The sequence below is a fragment of the Zonotrichia albicollis genome, chromosome 3 (assembly GCF_047830755.1).
Source record: "Zonotrichia albicollis isolate bZonAlb1 chromosome 3, bZonAlb1.hap1, whole genome shotgun sequence".
Classification (NCBI taxonomy): Eukaryota; Metazoa; Chordata; class Aves; order Passeriformes; family Passerellidae; genus Zonotrichia; species Zonotrichia albicollis.
The window spans coordinates 95680513-95699027 of record NC_133821.1 but is presented as its reverse complement, the minus strand read 5'-3'; the positions used below and the strand labels follow the sequence as shown (position 1 = coordinate 95699027).

Below are 18515 nucleotides of genomic sequence, written 5' to 3'. Positions count from 1 at the left end.
AATATACAGACTTTTGTAATGTTCTTGAAGAACTTGGTGGAACTAACAGCTAGAATAAGAGAAAAAGAATTAATGGTCATTCCTGAAAATAGAGGTAGAAAGAGATGAAAAAGCCAGGAAAAAAAAGCCAGTATAACCAAAGTTTAGTGATAAAAAAATCCAAGTTGACTGAAGAGCTTGTTTTATTGTTTACTTGCTATAAAAATAAGGGAGCAAAGGGAGAATTCTGACAGAACAGGCAGTGTGTAGACTGCTTTTTAAACTGTTTATTTATGTCACTCATGAAGAAACTCAAAACAACCTGAATCACTATTAAGACTAGGATTTTACCTAAAAGGCTTTTCTATGTCAAAAGCTATGGACCTGATTATATAATAAAGAATTTTGGCCTATCTACATCTAAAGAATAGTTACTGGAAGAATTAAATGGTCACTTTCAGTTCATGAACAGCTACAGGTATTGCTAGCTACCCAAAGAGTAATAAATGGAAATATTCATATAAATGTTTTTACTGTATTGCACCCTTTTGTTTTACAATCTCCTTGAAGATGAACTTTCTCAAAAACCAAATAATGAAATTCTGGTAAAAATCATAAGTTCTGATAACAGAAATCATTAATATTTTTTCTCTTTACTTACTAAGCAAAGCAATATTTTGAAACTTAAAATCTGAATACATTCTGGCAAAAAAAGCACAGACATATCTAAGAACTAAACTAATTTTCTGAATTGAAATGTACAAGAAAGCTACTTCACCACTCCAATTTTTAGATCATTTAAATTGATGTTTTATAAGGCTCCAGAGATAAATATTTCTCATGACTTTAATGCATTGTAATTATTGTTCCTATCCAGGAAGGTGCTGAAGGCTCATTTTGTTTCCAAAACTAATGCAATTGGTAGGCAAAATCACTCTGTCTGCCTAAGTGTGTATGTAATCATCATAGCAATGCAGAAGGGAGCTCTATAAAGGTATTAGGGAAAGAACATTTTAAAATGAGTTCCTAAAGTTTCCTTAATAAAGGAAATCTGAATCTGGATGTATGGTATTCACATAGACCAAAACTGGAATGTCTCTTTTCAAAAAATTTCAAGTATTGGAAAATCTATACCCAGAACAAATCTGTGCAGTATGGATTTCCCTAGTCAGTGTTTGGAGTCCTTTCTCTAGTTAGAACAATGAAATTTCCAGCTACGCGGCATCTTAACTGTAATAGAACAAAACACTACAAAGCAGCAAGGAATAAGCTCTCACAAGACAAAGATCAGGTTAGGTTTCCTCCTGTTTCAAACTATAATTTGACAACTGAACTCTAAAGATACCCCTGGAAAAAAATCCATGGAGAAGAAGAAAATCAACATGAACACAGGGATTTGCCTTGCATTGTTTCAGTGCAGGACAAAGGAAGGGCAGTTGGGAAACTGGCCTGTGTGCTGTATATAACCTAAATAGAAGTCTTGAGCAAAGAGCCCTGTCAGTCTGGCTTCCTCCAGGGGCACGACATTCATTTACACAGAAGGTAACTCCTGAGACTGCATAATGTTCTAGGATGAATAAATTTATTCCCTGCCAGTGGAAGATTTTACTGTACTATTATTATTAACTAATCTTCTCCATTCATTTTACAGGTTGAAAAGACAAGCAAAAAGTAGACTTTTACAGTAAATGAAATATTTCACTGAAAAGTCTTTTGACAATGCATTAACGTATATATTTCTTTACCTAAGCCAAACTTGTAAGAAACTTAATTAATTGCTTTTATATCATCACCAACATAACAGCTGAGGTCCCTACACAGCATGGATTTTTAACAGAAAAAAAATACCATCCCTAAGACTGTACAAGTCTATGAAGCTGTTTCTCAAAATATTTTAGAAAAAAAAGGAATCTAGTTCTGACAGTTTTCCACTGTCTGAGGGATACATGATCTGGAAGCATATAGCTGACTCAAACAGAATTCATGATTGCATATGCTCAGTTTTTTTAAATGTTGAGTAAGACTGTATGAAATAAGCATCAGATGAAGAGTTGTTTTATCTTTCCCTTATTTTTGCAGTTTTCTCAAAAAAAGTAAGAGTGCAACTCAATGCAAGAAAAATAATCATCTGAGAAAAATTCCTCAGGTGCCATGCCACTTCTTAACACCTGACAGATTTCTACTGGAATTATTAATCTCCTAAAACAATCAATACTTGCAATCACATAATTATTTAGGTTGGAATAGATATTTAAGATCATTAAGTCCAACAATAAACCTGACACTGCAAGTCCACCACTAAACCATGGAGCCGAAGTCACTTACTGTGATCCCCAGGCGCCACTTCTAGACATCTATTAAATACCTCCAGGGATGTTGACTCCACCACTTTCCTGGGCAATACTGGACAACCCTTTCAGTGAAGAAATTTTTCCTAAAATCTAAACTTCCTATGGTGCAACTTGAGACCATTTTCTCTTGTTCTATTGTTTGTTATTTACAGATACTTATGCATACTTTCTTTAGCAAAGAAAAAGGCTAACAGTCACGTTGTGTTATTTTATGGAGCCTTTCAGCTGGAACCAGTGTCTGTGCTTTAATATCAGAATAAGTCTACAATTCTAAACTAACAAAGAGGATATGTGGATAATTCAGGTTTGTCTTAGTTGTGCTTTCTACATAATCTAAGTACACCTTGCTTCACTGCATAAGACTAACTGTACTTCAGCAGATTAGAATTCCCATTGATTTAAGTGGGAAGGGGGAAAAGAAAAATCTATACTTTGCTAAAGCTGCAGCACTCTGTTTACCAATAATGATTTTGTTCTTAGTTTAGGAGACAGAATGTCTATTTGTCTACTGAGAAAATTCTATAAGACAACAATATCACTTTTCACCAAAATATTAATTAGGCTTCTAGTGTCCAACTGTAGTCCCACAACAAAATCAATGGATTATTTCCCAATGCTTCATTGTATGCTTCAACCATGCAACAGCATATCAAGACCTACAGCTCTCTAAAGACTTGCTTACTTTTCTTTCAGATTAAACTCACCCATATCATAATAGATCCAGTTGCAATGGGGAACCAGAACATTTCTCCCATATTTAAAAAAAGCCCAAATTCTGTCTCTACAAACAGGGGTTTGTTTCAGATTTTTTGGGAGAAGATCTTCAGTTTAATACTCTGTCTACCAACAAAATATGTCTTTATTTTCATGGCCTACTTTTTCCCTCCAAGATGAAAATGAATGCAAAAGTCTGGTTCCATTTCCAAGCTGCACAAGATATCACTATCATTAACTCCTTTTCACTCTGTATTGCAGTGTGTATTGGTGTAAACTGCCTTCATAGAAGTGTATGAAAAAAGTATCTCTATCATTACCATGGCTTTAAACTTTTCACTTTCCATTTTTAATTTTTTCCTAATGCTCTACAATTTACTATTGTATATTTGTTGGTCTGGTGACAGCCTTGATGATACACAATTAATACACAATTACACTCAATATATGTAATTTTTTTCTATGTATTGTTTTTCATTCCAAAATGTGTCCTTAAGTTGCAAATCTACTGAAAAATGCAATTCAATTATTAAAATGCAATTATTCCTATGGCATAAAATCATGACTATAACTCTATAATAATCATGACTATAACTCTATAACTAACATACTCCCCCTCCATTTGGGAAAAAAATTAAAATTAAGTTCTCCAAGCCTCCAAGACCTTGAGGTGATATTTACAGCATCATAAAATTAAGTTTCTTTAGCATTCTTGTTATTTTCTGGTTATTAACATTGGAAATTTTCTTCTGAATTTTAGACTCCTCTCTTTCACTCTGAAATTTTGTTTTTATTCTATGCTTCAGTTGTTTAAGTACATACATGTGCTTTGCTTCCTAATGCTTTCCAATTAGCAAAGCATTTACTGAGCTTTCACAGTCAGTACTCTGTGATGGCAGAACCATCTTCTGAAGATTTAGAAAGTTGAGACTACCACTATTCAAATAACTCATTAGAAAGGGTAAAATATTTAATCACCAGCTAGGTTAACATTTTTAATATGTATTGAAAACAATTTTGTTGCAACTGGCAAGAGACCACTAAGTTAAGCTTAATGCCATTAAAGCCAACCACTATGACTGTAGAATAGGAATGTCTTGCATAACCAAGTGGATAGAACTCTTTGAAGACAATGCTGAGTGATGTGGAGGATGGTATGCATTTTTCAAGAAGCATTTGATAAGGCTACACATCAAAGATAACTGGTTATTGTAAGGAAACCTTACACAGAATGGAACATATTTTAGAGAACTGAAAAGTGCATAGTTCCATGAAGACACAAATATTTTTGTCTTGATAACTGCAAACTATAAGACAAACATAAGTCTGTTAGTAGTATAGACACCACACTGGACATATGAGAACACAGAAGCATCAACCCATGCAATTTAGCACAGTGAAATTCTACTGCATTGAAAAATATGGGTGTATATATTTATATCCTAAAATTTTAGTCAAGAAATGCATCCTATTCTGGACCATTACTGTGAATAGGAAGGAATCAATCTTTTCAACTTTATGCCAGTATACACTATGAAAAATAGTGTACATGGAGGTATTAACTATGAAGTTATTTCTCCATTTATTTTAAATTGGAAATAAGAGATCACTTGTATTCTGATATCTTTTGATTTGTTTGCTTTCCCCCTTTTGTAGTAGCTGAGTTAAGATAATCAGGCAGCCTTTCGTAGAACTGAGATGTATTTGATTTTACAATAATCTCTATAGAAAATCAGAGAAGTTTTCAAATGCCTTTGAGTAAACTGTATAATGCATTATGAAAACATACCAGGGTGACAATTCCTGCAGCGCACTGAGAGAGATTAGATGCTTCACATGTTCTCTGAGCTATGAATTATGATATTCAGAGCAGGTCTATCTCCTCTGAAATCAAGTACTCCTAATATCTGAAGATCCAGCACCAGTTGGCTCATATTTTTTTATATTCTCAGCATATACTTCCTCTAAAGCTGATGAGTCTATCATTCTTTCAGAACAAATATATGCAAACATGCAGGGTCAGTTCAGTATTCAGAAATTGTCATCAATATTTGGTAGTTATTACACTGCTGTTTAGGAATGAGAAGTAATAAAAATGTCATTTATTCATAAGCATTAGAAAACCTAAACATAGCCTTTCTGCTTTTGATGAATATTGAAAAGTTAATAGTTATTCTTCACTTAAGCTGATATGACTAGTTTGTATATCTAACCTCTGAAATTGTTTCATAATAAGCTCTCAATAATGACAGCCTCCCCTGATTTACTGTCTAGAATATCCATTGACTGACTGAACCCATGATGATGAAGCAATTTTATTCCCAGCAGCATCTATGCTTATACAGCATATGCAGTAATACATCTCAGGTTTGATTTTATTTAAAACCTTATTCTGAATTCTCTTGCCTACTTTCCATATGTCTATATTTTTACAAGAAATCTGGAAGCATTAAATTTATATGCTTAGTTTATCTACTGATCCCATTAATCAGCCTTTGACTACATGCTAGCAATCTCTCTTGGATACACTAGGTTTATGTCTGTCATAGACAACATCTTTGTTTGGGGTTGTTTTAAAGAATATTTTACAATGATGTTATTTTAAAGCTATGCCCTGGTTATACTGTAGTCAAATGCTGATAAGGTTGGAATGACACCTGACAAATCTCCAGATTAAAAGTCATTTACTAACCATTATATTCCATTTTTGCACCAATATAGTATAAAAATTCTGAAGAGTAGACCAGCAAGGACATATTTAAACAGCATGGAGAGCATGAAAAGAATGAAAGCTTCATCTTATGCTTATAAATTTACTTCATACAGTCTTGATAGCTTTGACAGCTTTTACTGTTCTTTCAAGTTTCTGCCATATACTATTTTTGAAGCATTTGAAGCATCTGCTTTTTAGCAAAATATGCTAAAAAGCATCGGAAAGCCTCCTCCATGTTCCAACTTCCCACTCTTATAGATAACTCCTATTTTTTCCTGGCTGGAATGAGGTTTTTTTCTGTTTGTTTCCATGGACCTTTTTAAGTTAAAACGTCCATTTATAAAGGAACCAATGGAAAATATCCACCTGAAGAAAATTAGCTTTACAGTTTGAGAAGAAAATGAAAGCTACTGAGAGTGTGGAGAAGCAAAACCTTTTCTATTACAGACTTCAAACAGCTTAAAGAACCCTGTCTGGTGGTGGCAACCATAACTAAAAGGTCATATAAAGGTAGTCCTCAAAAAAACCACAAGACAATATGGTCTTGCTTGTCAGTTTATCATCTGAACTACTCACCTCACCTACTTTGGTAAAGCTGAGAAGTTCCAGTAAGATGCAAGTTACCCCAATATGAACAGGAGGAATTATAGTCTAGATAAATGAACCTTGTTATGATATGGCCCTCCTTGCCATCCTGCCCTTGCATCTTCAGCATGAAGTTTAGCATTTGCTTAGACCCAAAAGCATTTAAATTCCAGGCCTTTAGTATTTAATTACAATCTAGCTGGAGTCAGTAGTTCCACAGTGGCATGCAATAGCTTATAGGACATACCCATCATAAACTGTTGCTTATTGATTCCATATGACAGACTCCAAACAAATGTGTTCTCAAACGAAAACATTATATTCAAAGCTATATTTTACTAGATGTATTCACATAATTAATTTCTGATAATTTGATCTAATTCAATCATTTTAGGTGCTTGGCTTTATAAAATAGCACAAAAGTCATTTTGCTGCCTTTCCTGATTTGAATCAGGAAACAAGATCTTCAGAACGTTTGTGCATGAGTCAGAATACATATGACATTAATACATGTACACCTGCAAAGATAAACATACAAAAATATGAAAAACTTCCTTGTTATCTCATTTATATCATCTAAGTAATTAATCAGTCAGACAAGGCATACATGAAAACAACTTCTATTATAATCACTGGCAGTAGCACAGTGACAGAAACATTACATTCAGGAAAACAGGATGAACACAACTATTATAACTTGTGCAGTGAAGTGAAGGAGATAAATACAACACAAATATATTCTCATGTCCCTAAAAATTAAACTAAAATAATACTTGTAGTGGAAGAGTATACCTCAACTTTAAATCTCAAACCATTCTAGTTTTCAGAGAATTTGGTCTAATAATAGCCTTACATATCTTTGCTACTCTAAACTGCTGTCAGAGAGAAACACTCATTTTCCTTATACCTGAGATCAGGAGAGGATTTATATTCCATGGATTTTTTTTCTTCTTTTGTTTTTTTTTTTTAATTAACTCACACCTTACCTCTCCATTCAGAAAGTTTTGTAGAGTGCCATAAGTATTTTGGTTGTTGCAGTTTTCAAGAATATTCATCTTTTAGATAGTTTCAGTTCTTTACACCTAACTTTGAATATTTCCTTAAAATGGAAGCTGAAAATATTCTCTCTCTCTACAGCCATTGGAGAAAGACAGAGGTAAATCTCTCCCAGAGACAGTAAAAGCAGCCATTACCTTTGCCTCCTTATGCCAAACTCTGAAAGTTACCTGCAATAAATATTGGCTAATCTTTTTCTTCACCCCATTGTGTAAACAGGATTATTTTAAATTCTTATTCAAATAATAATACTAAAAAAGTTAACTGTTGAACAAAGTAGTTTACAGACAGTAATTAAACCCTTTAAATTTCATTCCCAAAACAGTTTTATACCCAACCACAGTTTCATACTCACAAATCCCTGGATTTTGATATAATGGCTGAAAGCCATCCATATATGTGAAGTAATATTCAGCACTACTCTGATGAAAACATTGGAAACCTCTAAAACTCACAGTAATAAAAGAAATCATACTGGGTGTTTAACCTTTGAACTATATATAGCCCTGTAGAATGATGTGAGCCTGTGAATTACAGTAACAAAACCTGTTGGCTGTTTTTTGTAATAGATGGTGAAGAAAGATGTTGTCCTGATAACAGCTGTGATTCTGAATAGATTTCTACAGCAAAACTTATTACAAGTGGGCACCAGAGGACAGTCAAAGTCTTCACTCATTTATAGATATTAAAATTTTATGAATTATGTGCTATGGCTGCCTTAATGCTTTTCTCTAGTTATCATCCTGCATCATGATGGGGATAACTTCCTGGCTCATGAGCCACACCTGAAGGCTTTTGCCCTAGATATTCAGAGACATACACACATCCATACATAGTTCCAAGAGAGAATGAGCACTCCACCCCCTTGCTGCAAGATGTATTACTGATTAAAAAATGGTGATATAGTCAATTTCTAGCAAAGCTGCTACAAATATCTCTCTTCTAAATTATTTTGAAACAGAGGAGAACACTGCTCAGAAGTACAAAATTGCACAGTATTTAATTTCTTGTTAATCACTTTTGTTCGTTATTGGGTTTCGAATGCCAATGAATTTGAATTGAGCTGAGTGTCCTGGACCCATTAAACCTGTTGAAAGAGCAATTTAAAAGGGAAGAATTTTACCTCTCTTTTCAAAGGACAGAGAGGTAAGCAAAGCATCAAGTTCAGACTTTTCCTCCTACATAATTTCTACTAATTCTAGTCTGCTGTGGGTGTTTTTAAAGGACTGTTGATCCAGATTTAAAGAATAGAGTAACAAAAGAAACAATAATATTCTTTCTTAGCTGTTCCTCCCTTTGTTTTGTAAACAATACAGTCTTCTGCAGTTTACAAATTAATAACTGTCCCTATGTTAAATTCTTCTCAGAATATCAACTGACAGTAAAGGAGGCAATGGGTACAAATTGAAATAGAGGAAATTCCACTCAAAATTTAGAAAAAAACTTTTTTCCCCATGAAACTGATAAAACATTGGATTAATTCCCCAGAGAGTTTGTGCAGTCCCCATTCTGGGTGACAAAACACAACTGACTTGGACAGTGTCATGGGCAACCAACTTTCAGCTGGTGGGCTCTGACTGAAAAATCTCTAGGGATGTCTTCCAAACTCAGCGATTTCTGTTATTCTATGACATAATTCCACCTTAAGGCATCTGCTGAACATGAACTTTCAGCATAAAAGCTCAAATCATAACTCTATTCCTAGAAGAAAACTGAGCAGCTAGGAGCTCAATGACACCTTTGACACTGGAGGTCAGTACAATATTTCTTGCCTAATAATCAGACTTTACTCTGGGCCAAAGCTGGTTCCTAGGGCAAATGTTGGCATAAAACAATGCCCATTTAAACAATCTCTTTAAATAAATATAGTAATTATATAGCAATCTGATATTGAGTGCCTGTTTTCTTCTTAAGATGTTTATACACTGAGGATTCAGCTTCCTCTTCTCTTGGCTGATCTGTTGTTTACTGAATGTCACCTGGGGTGAGGTAAATGGTCAGTTTTTCAAACAGCCCAGTTTGGCACATAGAGTTCAGAGGCCACTTCATCATCAGAAAGGTGTTTCAGTACTGATTTATTATTCAATTTATAGAATGCTAAACTAATAGTGAATAAGGTGTTTTTCCATCAGAGTATTTTTCTGCTGCTGCACTACACAGTTTGCCTCTGCAGATGCAGTTTGCAGTTTTGTCTAGCCTACCTGAGAATGATCAGACACTGAAGGAGAAGGAAACTACCTCAAAAGTCAACTCCTTCCTAATTCCAGACAACCAATACTGCCTCACTGATTCAAACCAAGAGCAGATTCCTTCACCATACTTGATCAGTTGTGTTGTAAGAGAAATAAGAAGCAGAGCTTCTTTCAGATCCATCCCTCCCTTGCCCATTAGTTCAGTTTACAGAGCCAATCACTTTCCTGACCATGTATAGCTCACAAGAGAGCTGAGAGCACCAGACGTGAGGAAAATTCCCTTTCCTTAAAACTTGAATGGCCATAAAAGTCAGGGTATATATTTGTAATTAATTATTTAATACTGATTGGTAAGTTAGACTGTCCAAAACACAAAGCATAACCATACTTTCCCTCAAATATGGAAGTCATTGGCTATCTAAATGCATGAACACTCTTGCATACATCAAAGTTCTTCTTTAAAACACTTCTCATTTCATTTGCTGAGAAATTTGGCAAAACTTCAAATTTTTTGCTAAACCAGCTTCTTGCTTGACTTCAGAAACAACTATTCTGTTATAATAAAGACTATTAATAACATTTGAAGAGGTACTTATGTATTTCTTGCTTTCCTTTCTACTTTAAATTATTTCAAGGATAAAGTCCTATAACCAGGAACCATAGAAGCCCCAACAGTGGAAGCTGAAAGGCCCAAGAACTGCCAGACAGGAAACCATCTGTGAGATTCCTTTTGAACTATGGCAAGAACACATCTGAATGTGCAAGAATGGGAAGAAAAATCTAGTGAGAATTGGACACTTCTAATATAATTTGTTATACAGCATATTTAAATAATATATCTGGACATGAAAGTGAATGCATTACAGGGACCTGATTTTATTTACATGTACATGTGGCACTTAGGGACATGGTTTAGAAGTAGACCTGGCCGTGTTAGGTCTACAGTTGGCGTCAATGATCTTAAAGGTCATTTCCAACCTTAATGATTCTGATGCTTTTTCTCTTTCTGTCTGTGTTCATAGCAGTGATGGCAAGTAAGAGGATGAAGTTCATATTGGAACTTTGTGCATTTCTAACAGTTGCTGTGACTACAGGCAGAGTGTCCTTGATGAAAGTGACTGCTGGGGAAAGAAGGGCCACCTCAGGAGAGGGAGGCATTCCCTAGAGGAATAGAAAAAATTGTGGGAGAGAAGATCTTTCTATTTGGCTTTTTCTTTGTGTGGTGTTTTGTTTGGAGCACATCAGATGTAGGAACATAGTAAAAAACAATGCCTTTCTTTGTCCAATCTATTTGGCATTTAAACATTTCTGCTTTAGCTGAAGTGTCATCCACTGTGCCTTCTGCATGGTAGACATGGAGAGCAACTACTGGGGCTGTCCTCTGCCAGCTTAGATCACTTTCTAAGAGGAAGAGGGTTTGCCTTCAGTTCTTTTCCACACTCTCAGGCATATTCATCTCTTTTTTTAAACCTAGGGACAATGGAGGAATACACACTTGGCAGAAAGAGCAAAAGCATCTAGAGATGCTTAATGCGAGGGACACTCTGCTGGGGCACAACTTGAGAGAAGGAAAAAGGACAGCATTTGGCCAAAACAGGCATTGTGCTACGATAAAGCCTTTATTATTGCCAGTTACCAGCAGAACTGTGGGTAAAACTCAAGTCAAAGAGTCCTTAAAATGCTGACGCCATTTTGTCCCCATTCCATTTGATCCAGCCGCAGCTGAGTGAATACTGCATTGACTGAGTTGTTGAGGTGTTACCAAGATTTTTCCTGTTTAAGTCAGGGAGGTATTCCCTGTCTCAAAAGGACAATCTGAGAATATAGCAAAGCTCAGGGCAGCACATGATAGAAGACTGCTTTTGTTGTTTATTACCTCATCTTGCTATTATTTGCCTAGATTCAACCTGTTTGGACATTTGAATAAATCCTCAAATAAGCAGTATCAAAGGCAGCTTTTCTTCCTGAAGTGCTGCCATGCACAGTTTTATTAATGCCAGCCAGAATTTCTTCATTACTCTTGTCTAACATCTGTTGTGAAGTGAATCTGATGGAACACACCTGGAGATGATGTACTAATGCCAACACATCAATTCCCATGGATAGCTGCTAGTTTCCAAGTAAATGGCTAACTTTTTCATATGGTGTTTTTAGCAATTTGGAGTGTTCCTCTACTTCTCTTCTGTGACATTAGCAATAAGCAAAGACATCTGACTTTGGGAAAATGCCCAAACTCTATTTTTTCTATGTAGAATCTATTTAAACATTTCTTTTCCTTCTAGTCTCATACTAAACTAAACTGCATCAGCTTAAAAGGATTCCCTTACTGTTCAAAGCACCCACAGATGAGAGAAAACAAGAATACACGACAGGTACTGGGAAGAATATAATTATGATTAATTCATTGGCTGGATAATTTTGTCTGGTGATGGAGTAATAATTAAATAGCCATATTAATTATTTATTTACAAATTTGGTTAAAATATAGGTCATGGTTTCCAAATGTTTGAGGAAAATGCTTTCCATTAATCTCTACAGAACAAAATAAAGGCTGCAAGAGTCATCAGCTGTCCAGTCTGTTCTAAAGCACAATTTCTGTCTTGCCTTTTATTTCTCTTCAGACACCTCGAGGCTGAAAATGGCACAGGTGGCTTGGGATCCCTTATTCCCATTTACCTTCATAGGTGTCCAAGGCCTTTTGGATGTTTGAAGGAATTCTGATACCAGAGTACCCGACTAATGTAGGAGCACCCCTGCTACTTTTGGGAGTCTGCAGCTGCAGCTGCTGGCTACCTGCCTGCTGGGCTGTGTCCAGCTCTCCCTGCCCACCCCTCACAGCTCTTGTTGCTCAGCCATCTTCATCTTCTTGTTTGCCTCAATGCCACCATAACATCCCCTAAACAACTGAGGTTTCTTTTTTCCCAAGTTTCCTTTCTTACAAAAGACTGCCCTTCTTAATATCTAGCTTCATGCACAATTCAGAACAATTAGGAAAATGATGTCAAACTCTTTTCTCTAATAGGCAGAGCAGAGTGGGATCCTGTGAAGTCTGGTAGGAGTTTCTGGTTTAATTCACTGGCTTTAGATTCAGAGCAGAATTAGGCCATTTGATGCTAAATTCTCAGGATGTGTCTGAATAAAAATAGTACAAATAGTGTGGCATTCAAGCTCTTCATCCATAATATATTCATCTTGAAGTGCACAGCTGCCATGCATATATTTATGTAACTGTTATCTGTAGAAATAGTTAAGTATTCAGTTCAACTCTGAAAAAAATGTTTAGAAAAGTTAAGGAAGGCTAAGTGGTGAGCACAAGCAAGAGGCATAGTCATTAGACATACATGTCTTCAGAAGTCATCAAATCACTAACATTTTCACCTGAATCACTGAAGATACATAACACAGCTAGAAAATGCACAGAGAGGAACAAGGACGTGAGGAATCTAAGCAGACTGCATCTTTTCAGTTAATAAGCAGACAGCTTAAGGAGGCAATGACAAGCATTCACTTTTCACAGTCAAAACACTTGAGGCAATCCATAAAATACTCCAACATAAGGCTTAAACCAAAGACAATGTAATTAACTTATAGAACCTATTTCCATAACATTTTTAAATCAATAGTTTAAACATGTTGAAAAACAAGACTGGATAAAACCATGAACAACTGAGACATCAGAAGCTTTCAAACACAGTATGACCTCCAGCCTGAGAGGACCAGACACAACAGAAGCTGGATGTGGATCAGACAGGAAGGTGGCAGCATTCCCTACAAACCCCATCTCTTGTATTGTTTTTCACTATCAGCTACTGAGAGCTTTTGTCTCTCCCATTTTGGCAGCTGTCTTGCACTTACCCTACACTATTCCCAACCTTCACAAATAAAAATGCTGCAAGTAATCTGGTCTATGTATGCAGCGGGTGCTGAGGGCTATCTGTAGCCTCCCTGCTCTACCCAGCTGGTACAGCTATGCAGAATCTCCTTACACCTGACTCTACTTTTTCCAGATTTCTTCTTCCTTCCTTTCTAAACTTAACTGTGCAAAGTCTTTGGCGCAGCAATACAAACACAGTCATATTCATCACCAATATTTTTATTCTGTTGCATTTCTAGCAGGCTCTCAGCAGTATAGCAAGCAACATCCCAGTAATAAATGAGCTTTTAAGTGCACCAAGCTTTACTATTCAGCAGCTGGCTTGTGGTCTCTGATCAAAACTTAATGTATACGACCCCTGCATAAGCAGTACACCAAATAGCAATAACAGCAACAACACTAATAAAAATGTAAGACTTTGCTCTGACCTCAAGTTGAGAACACAGGTCAACTAACTATCTTCCTAACTATACCAAAATCTATTACTTCAGGGGCTCTTTTCCTAAGCTACACTAACACACTACTGAAATGCAGCAGGTTAGGTAAGTAGGAGCACAATGCCCATTAAGCCTCCATAAACAATTAACTTTTGCAGCTCAGCTCTACAACAAAACAACCTGTCTGCTGCCATGGGATGTTGTTTCACTTCATGTAGGTCATTGGTGAGGTAATAGACAGTTTTACCCAGCAACAGCAGAAAAGTAGCAAAATACCAGCACAACACATCCTTTGATAGGCTTAATAAAAATATAGATCAAGTTCATAGCAGAAGAAATTGAAAAAAAAACAATTACCTCACTTAAATGTATTTCAAATGTTTGCAAAGTATACAGAATTTTACTGCTAAAAATTCCCAACAAAACATACATTCAATGTAAAAAAATGCCTTAAACTTACCTCTTAGTTTACACTGATTTAATATATTTTTTCTTCTACTTTTCAACTTTCCTTGCATCTTGGGAATATAGTGGTTTTCTCCACCCGTTTCCTTCCTCTCACCTCCTCCCCCTCCAATCTGGCCTCCTTTCCTTCCTTGGAGGTTTTTAAGCTTTAATTTGAGAGTGTAAAGCTGAAAAATATTTGATACAATTTTTTTTTTTAATTAGAGAATTGAGCTCCTCACCATGGTTGAAGCATTTCTGGGAACAGCACCAAAAAGCTGGAAGCTACTGCACTGAGTAGCCACAGCTTATCTCTTAAAATCATCACTCATTTATTTTTCCCAGACAACTAATGTTTCAGCATTTTACTTACAGATATGACTGCAGTTTAGGAAACTAGAAATGAGTCCGAGTCTCTTTGTTCAATTTTGGAACGTGAAAACTAGATTCCCAAATTCCAGCGTGGGCCCATCTCCAGCTGGAACAGGAACAAGACTCACCAAGTGGGATTTGACAATGTATGAGCTGAGGCTTAAGTTAGTCACATTTTAAATGAGCTCAGAAGGGTATTGATGATTATATGTTCCAACTGGAGGAGGTAGTTGTCAGTCTGCCTGCAGTGTGCATGTCACCACACTGGGGAAGGGGAAATATTTTAGAGCTTGTGTGGGATTGGGCTTGCTGAATGGAAAGCTTGGGAAGTCACCTCTCCTATAATTTGGATATTGTTGGGGAAGGGGGGAAAAAGTATAGGTTAGATATAATCTTCAGGAACTCTGTAACTTGCATTCACAGCCAGGGGTGTTGGAGAGACTTGGCATTTCTGTATGCAAGTGAGTGAAAGCCTACAGCCTGTTTTAGGTTTCCATTAATTGGCACTAAATTTGCTTTACAGACTCTACATATATTCTTTTCAATCTTCATTTAGTATGGCTAGAGATTGCTTTCATCTAATAAAGAATATTTTCCTCATATCAAATCTGTGATAATGCTAAATAAATCATATCTTTTGTAAATGCTTACACATTTCAGGTATGTGGATAACAGTAGTCTTGCTCTCCATTCCTTTTCTGTTCATTCATTGCATTTGTCTTTCCTCCTACATGACCCCTGCCTGAACAACAGCAAATTGCTCTTCCAATCCATTTATTTGTGTGAAACTCAGTAATCGCATGTCTAGTCTTTTACACAATCTATCTGCACATTCTTTCAAAGACAGTATTTCCCTTTTAGACATTATACTGACTACAAACTGGACCTTCTACAACCAGAAAATAAAATGTTTTAGTGTAATTGAATGTGTATATTTTTTTGAATTTAGTTAATATGTATTAGGCATATAAAATCAGTTCTGAACTAGTTTATCACAGATGCATCAGCTTCTCATTTCTCTCAATCAGAATATGATACATAATTCCTTCTGCTCATGTTTCTAACCTCTTAAGTATCGTTTATTTTCTGTTTCCTGCTGTTTACATCATCTGCTGACTTCATTAACATGCTGTTCACTTGCTTTCTTTAATACTATTAATGAAACTGTTAAATAAGGCTGAAACAAAGACTAATCATTATAGCAGCACATCGGACAACTGGAATGTGTCATCAGCCAAGGTTTCTGCAGCAAGGTCTAAAAGTCCATTTGTCAAAATAATTCCTTTTAATTGGTTTCACTAAGTTATTTTTTCAATTGACTGATGTTTAATTGTGGCGTTACCAGGAAGCCATTTGTGAAACCTTGGCATAGAAAATCTGACTGCTTATATATTTGCTTTTGTCTAAACCAAATTTACTGGAAAGTTTGTGCTTGCTTCAGAATGGGTTTTGAAGTACTTACTAGAGTTCTCTTTTCTATTTACCTATTCATACTCACTATTTCATATTATAGTTTACCCTTACAGATTTGAGATCCTTGAATTAACTCCATGTGATTGACAAAACAATTAGGTTGCTTTAAGGCTGTGCAGAAGGGTAGGTGATAACAAACAAATAATATTAAATAGAAGATAATATTATTTACATAAATAGACACACATAGTGAGAATATATATGAATTCAACACAGACACAAACATTTCCAAATACATTTCCAGCATAACTAAAGGAAGCATGAGAGGTGTCTGTTAAAAATCAAAAAGCATAAACAGAGAAGGAAAAATCTATTTTACCTGCATAGTTACTGGTGACCTGCAAACACACTAACCGAGAATAAATTAGGCTATAAGTGAGAAGGTAAATAACAACCATGAGGAATGTGAGCCTTCAGACAAATCTCCCAGTACATGTAGCCAAGGAAATGAACATAAAACCTTTAATACAAAGCTGGCTTGGTTCACAGAGGGAGTTTTCAAGTGGTTGCTTGAAAAGGCAGCCAGCCCTGATCTCAGACATGGTGGCCCTATCTGCCTTCCAGCTCTGTGAGCATAACAGTGAATACCAACTATTCTTACCCCTGACTTTGTCTTTGAAATTACTCATTCACATTTTCTTTGTAAAGTCTGGAATAAATACTCCTCAGTTTTGATGAACCTCAATTGCCTCATGAAATCTAAAATAAGAAAATGCAATTATTAATCTTCATTACTAATAAGACATGAGCTGCTGAATTTTTCAGTGTCAAACTTTTGGCCTCTAAAAAATTAAGTTTTCAGTAAGTACACATAGGGGTAAACTTCTCAAGCAAGGGCACTCTTGAAGACAGTGGATTCTGGCACTGACTGAGATCTTTGTTGAAAAGCTCAAGTCCACTACTCCTGACATACAGCAACTGCATCGGGGTCTGCCTCTCCAGTAGTATCAACACAGACCTGGGGAAAATGGATATAATCTAGATCAAAAGAACATGCCCTTGACATTTTTTCTTCTTTTGGAGACAAAAACCACAGAAATCTCTCATGGCTTAGAAAAGATTGAAAATATTTGAATCCAGAACTATTTTGAATCTGAGAAGTGACAGAGCTGATAAAAAAGGACAATCAGGCATTTTTGTAATCATAGTATTTTGAGTATATAGGTCATTTCATTTTGAAGTTTTCAGAAGAGACTTGAGGACATTCAAAAATATCAGCCTATCTTTTTATACAAAAAACCCAGTCTCAATTAAAAAGACTTTCAAAAGATTTGCTCATGGATATGTATTTGATTTCATGGAATGAAGCATTTTTGATCCTCCTAAGAGCATTCTCCTCTAAGTTTTTAACTCTTATCAGTGGAAGAAGGAGCTTTGGTGAAAGTTATTTAACCTTTATAGTGCATTATTTACATAGACTACTTCAAGAAAACTAACAGGGCTGTTACTCTAGGTACAATCTTTTTTATTTGGCTGAATAGTTCTTGGCCTTTTCAAAGCACATGACATTGTTTTCATCAGCCTATGATCATAATGATACAAAGAAAAGTCACAGTAATTATAGAGCAGTCTTCATAAGAGCTATATTTAATAAGCTATGCTCATCCCTGTTCCAACTCCACTGGCTTCTGTCAAAAGCAAGGATATATTTAACTGTTATGTGCTAGCTGGCATAGCTACAATTATTATCCTTGAGAAAGCAGTAATGCTCTGGCCCTTCTAGAGGTTAAACCTTATTTTCTGTCTGTTAACAACAGTTGAAATAAATTGAGAGTGCAGTAAATGTTCATAGACTTCAAACAAAGCATTCTTTCTGACATCATGTCTATAAAAGGCTTAATTGTGTTTTTACCTTTTCAGTTTGACAAAAAAAGGAATGGTGAAAGGTGAACATAGCTATATCTGTACATATGCATATATTAACATAAATACAAACATATTGGCAAGAAATATTAGAAGTGTATCATCAAAACCCTTTATTTTTCACTGGATTATTAGCTGTTTAAGCACAATTAGTGACTACTATTAACTTCAGAAGTCTTTAAAAAATGGAGAAAACCCAACTCTTTATCTAGAGGAGATCACAATGAACATATGAAACAGCAGGAGGATACAGTCTGCTGAGTAGCACAAAGAAAAAATAAGAAAAAAGTTGCTCAGGATACATCTTAGCACACAAACTGAGCATCAGATGTAATCTGTTGCCATCACCAGGTGGTTTACATAAACATTTATCTATTATGAGGTCTCTGCAAATGCTATTTTGAATTGTTACTGGAAATTTATTACAGCATAATAGGAGATAATAATAATAATATAAAAAAA

At 35.6% G+C, this 18515-nt stretch overlaps 1 protein-coding gene across 28 annotated transcripts in view; it reads right to left on the bottom strand.

Annotated features, from left to right (window-relative positions):
• DLGAP2 (DLG associated protein 2) overlaps positions 1-18515 on the bottom strand; it is a 454967-nt gene that overhangs the window by 285052 nt on the left and 151400 nt on the right. For 8 of the 28 annotated variants that reach the window (XM_026794784.2, XM_026794785.2, XM_026794789.2 and 5 more), the window contains exon 2: positions 14362-14533. The exons of 19 other annotated variants lie outside the window; for them this stretch is intronic. In XM_026794784.2, the coding sequence (XP_026650585.2) occupies positions 14362-14533 (172 nt within the window). Of the gene's footprint in view, positions 1-14361; positions 14534-18515 lie in introns of those variants that run through there. One more of the 28 variants, XM_074538165.1, reaches the window with a different exon arrangement.